The sequence below is a fragment of the Octopus bimaculoides genome, chromosome 5 (assembly GCF_001194135.2).
Source record: "Octopus bimaculoides isolate UCB-OBI-ISO-001 chromosome 5, ASM119413v2, whole genome shotgun sequence".
NCBI classification, from domain to species: Eukaryota; Metazoa; Mollusca; class Cephalopoda; order Octopoda; family Octopodidae; genus Octopus; species Octopus bimaculoides.
In genome coordinates this window covers 78,520,865-78,525,588 of record NC_068985.1, presented here as the reverse complement: position 1 = coordinate 78,525,588, position 4,724 = coordinate 78,520,865, and the positions used below count along the sequence as shown (strand labels likewise).

Here is a 4,724-nt window from a genome sequence, read left to right as displayed (position 1 = left end):
AGTTGGTGCATTTCCTTCAACCTGATCAAGCTGGTGGGTATCTAAGAGATACTCTTTCAGAGTAGAGTGAAGTTTTTTCCGTCTTTCATGTTTTTCAACAAGTTTCAGTATCTAATCTTTGGTTGTTTCAAGGTATTTGTCCAGTCCGATTGTGGTGGTTTTGTATGTAAGTTCAAGTTGGATCAAGCCTCGACCTCCCTGAGCTCTGGGAAGGTAAAGACAATCCACATCTGCCTTTGGATGGTGCTTTTGGTATTATTATTATTATTATTATTATTATTATTACCATTACTGTTAGTCAGAATGTTAAGAAATACTGCCACAGAAACTCTTCTCCCTGTTAAATCTTGTATTAATCAGTATTAGTATTTCTGATATATTTCAGGAGATATCTAAAGATGAACTCTTAAAAAGTAGAGTGATAAGGAGCTTTCGTTTGATGCTGGATTTCTATGGCATGTCTATGGATGATAACTGCAAGTTTAGTTTATCACTTTCTGACAGTGACAGAATCAAAAATTTGAAAGAGTAAGTTATTCAGGAAATTTGTTATCTTTTAATGTTTGCTTGTTTCAGTCATTGGACTCCAGCCATACTGGAGCACTGTCTTGAAGAGATTTACTTGAACAAATCAGCTCTATTACTTAATTTCTAAGTCTGCTACTTATTCTAGTGGTTTCTTTTGCTGAACCTGTTGCACAACTAAATGACGGAGACTTGACTCTTTAGCATTTAAACTGGCTAAATCCAGCTCAAATATTCTACCCTACAATGATGTTGTTGGCACTCCGTCGCTTACGATGTCGAGGGCTCCAGTTGATCCGATCAACGGAACAGCCTGCTCGTGAAATTAACATGCGAGTAGCTGAGCACTCCACAGACACGTGTACCCTTAACGTAGTTCTTGGGGATATTCAGCGTGACACAGTGTGACAAGACTGACCCTTTGAATTACAGGCACAACAGAAACAGGAAGTAAGAGTGAGAGAAAGTTGTGGCAGAAGAGCACAGCAGGGTTCGCCACCATCCCCTGCCAGAGCCTCGTGGAGCTTTTAGGTGTTTTCGCTCAATAAACACTCACAACGCCCGGTCTGGGAATCGAAACCGTGATCCTATGACCGCGAGTCCGCTGCCCTAACCACTGGGCCATTGCGCCTCCACCCTCCAATGATATCATTCTAAAAATTAGCAATCACATTACTGAAGCATCAAAGCTATAAGATTATGCATTATTGATACAAAATGATATGAATAATTAAGCATAACATTTAGCTGAGTAATCTGAACACTAAAGGGTTAAACAAATGGTTGTCAAGCAGTGGGATGGGGACAAATACACACACGCACATGCACGCGTGCGCGCACGCACACACACACAACACCCCACACGCACTCACACGCATACACATATTATGAGCTACCACACTGTTTTCCATCTATGAGATTTACTCGCAAGGATTTGGTCAATACAGAAGACACTTGTCAAAGGTGCTGCACAGTGGAACTGAACCTGAAACCATGTGATTGCAAAGTGAGCTTCTTAACCACAGAGCTGTGCCTGTTTCTGATTTATGTTATTAATTTTCTTCCTTTAATTTCTTTTTTTTGCTATATTTAAGATTGAGCAAAAGAGCAACATGTATTCTAGAACCTTTATTGTAATCCCATTGTGGCTGATTTGCTCTTAAATACTCTCTGCTTGATTAAATTACAATCATGTACTGAGATAAATTTAATTAACTTATAAAAAAACCCTTTTACAAATGTCTGGTAGCTTACGGTTAGAGGTATTCAGCTCTCAATTGTAAGGTCATGAGTTTGATTCCTGGTGGTGTGTTGTGTTCTTGAGCAAGATACTTTATTTCATGTTGCTTCAGTTCACTCAAAAATGAGTAGTACCTGCATTTCAAAGGGTCAGCATTGTCACATCCTGTACCATGCTGAATTTCCCTGAGAACTATGTTAAAGGTATGCATGTCTGTGGAGTGCTCAGCCACTTACATGTTAATATCACGAACAGGTTGTTCCATTCATCAGATCAACTGAAATACTCATCACCATAACCGACCGAGTGCCAGGGGTACTTTGTTTTCATAAGATATCAATATTTCATTTTATTTTTCTAGGTCCCAAATTCAAATCTTATTGTGACTGGCTTTACTTTTTATCTCCTTGGTAACGAATAGAATGAGTACCATTATTTACATTTGACGGATATTTGTCCTCATCTTGTCTGTTGTTAACACAATGTTTTGGCTGATATACCCTCCAGCCTTCATCAGGTGTCTGGGTTCTCATTGAAAATTTGGCTTTAGGATCAACACCACTAAAACCAATCCTATGTCTGCGATATGTTGATGACACTTTTATACTCTGGCCCCACCAGGAAGATGTCCAAGTGCTGTTAGATCATGTGAACTCAATAAAGCCATCCATACAGTTCACAATGGAAAAGGAAAAAGACAATCAGCTAGCATTCCTAGACGTATTAATAACACGCACCAAGTATGGATTCAGGACATCCGTCGCAAGCCGACCTTCACTGGATGATACCTCAACTTCAATTCCCACCATCCATACAGTGTAAAGAGAGGGACTGCTCAGTGCCTAAAACATTGAACAAAGAATATAAGTAGCTATTGTGATATACAGCACAAAGAAATGATCAAGCTCAATAACAATCTATTAAGCAACAACTACCCCAAAAACATACTATCCACTCCAATTATGAAGAAAAAAGATGAAACCAATAAACTGTCCACAGTCTGTCTACCCTATGTGAAAGGCCTCTCCGAAAAGATACAAAAGATATGTGGCCCATATGACATCAGAACAGTATTCAAGAATAATACAACACTTTGCAAATATCTCCTTCGAGTAAATCCACCAATATAAGAGAATATGACCAAAGACTGTGTACTCCATCCCATGCAGCTGTGGAAGGTTACACAAAGGCGGAACATGTCGCCCCCTCAAAATAAGGGTCGACGAACATCGCAAAGCTGTGACATGAGGAGATATTGATAAATAGGGTATAGTTGATCATGTATGGAAAAATAGAGACCACCTCCCTCTGTGAGATGAAGTTAAAATAATAGACAGAGAACACCACTGGAAAATATGAAAACTAAATGAAGCAGCACATATGTTAGGATACAGCAACCACCTAAGCAGACCGAGTGCAGATATGAGCAGCATATGGGAACCGGTATTAAGGAAGGATAGAAAAATATTAGATTTATAAGCCCTTAAATTCATTCCATAATTGCCCATGGGCATATGGCGTAGTGGTTAAGAGCGCAAGCTACTAACCCCAAGATTCCGAGTTTGATTCCGAGCAGTGACCTGAACACTAACAATAATAATAATAATGATAATATTAATAACAATAATAATAACATCGAAAAATACCTTAGGAATGAAAACCCAGGTTCGAAATTTCCCCAAGACACCTGATGAAGGCTGGAGGGTAATCAGTTGAAATGTGTTGACAACAAACAAAATGAGGACAAATATCCATCAAATGTAGATAATGTAAATAGCGTACATAATTCCACATCTCTTAAATATAGAACTGTAGAATGAGTACCAGTGATATATTAGTTTAGGTTCTATCAAGAAATATAACACAGTGTAATAAAGTTTAAATTTGTTTATTCGTGGACAGTAAGTGTTATTTTCTATTTGCTTCTACTTAGAAATCAAAGGAAATGACTACTATTCCCTTCAAACTTTGCTTTTGTGACCTGGATATTAATGTTTTTTAAAACTGACCGATTTTCCATTACATTTCAGATAGATTTAGTGTTGAGTTGCCAAAGCAGAAATATCATTAAAATAAATATTCTGCTCTATACTACAAATTTGCTTGTTAGTTACTTGACCTTAACCACTTGAGTATGTCCCTTAGTGGCTGACAATACGTGCATCTCTGATCACGAGCAGAAGCAGTGGGGGAGTATCATAGCCATGTGTTGAAAGGGATTCTTTAGGGTTTGAATAAATGTAACAAAAGCAAAATTTGAAGGAAATATTAGTCATTTTTTCATACTTTCTAAGGGTAAGCAAATAGGAAATAACAGTTGCAACCCAAGAACAAATTTGTGTTTCACAGTGTAATCTATTAAACTTATCTCTACTCAGTTTAAAACAAAGAAGAACAACAAAAAAGGCCCTCAATCATTTCTACTCCTGATATGTTATGTTGTCATTTGTGTTTTGTTTAACCATATTACAGATCTCACTTGCAATTCTATCCTTTGTATTCCGGCATAAAAAAAGAAACAAAGACAAATAGCAGAAGTCCCTGTTTTACCCCACATTGCTCTATCTCAGTTGTTGTAAACTCTGTAGTGAGTGAAATTATTGCCAGGAATGTAGTACAAAAGAATCCTATGATCTTCTCATCAGTAACTTGGCAGTGGTAATAATAAATGCTGTCATTTGTCAAACATGTCATTTTTGATGAGTAATATTTTCATCTCTGGGTCTAAGTCAATGACTAATGTTGGCCATCAATGAAATCCTTTTGCTTGTCTCCTTAACTGATGGTTAAATCAGTATTTGATGACTTTTTAATTACAATCCCTAGCACCATTCTCTCTGTAGAAACCTCAGATTATTTTGTTGTCTAAGGTTGAACCATAAATTAAATTGATAAATTAATATAGATTTTCCCATTTTATATTTCTATGGTCTATTTATGTTTGTTAATTGTCTGTTTT

The 4,724-nt window shown here is 37.2% G+C and overlaps 1 protein-coding gene across 2 annotated transcripts in view; it reads left to right on the top strand.

The window, feature by feature from the left end:
- LOC106869253 (opioid growth factor receptor-like protein 1) overlaps positions 1-4,724 on the top strand; it is a 32,246-nt gene that overhangs the window by 22,685 nt on the left and 4,837 nt on the right. For both annotated transcript variants that reach the window (XM_052967808.1, XM_052967809.1), the window contains exon 6: positions 386-528. In XM_052967808.1, the coding sequence (XP_052823768.1) occupies positions 386-528 (143 nt within the window). The remainder of the gene's footprint in view (positions 1-385; positions 529-4,724) is intronic.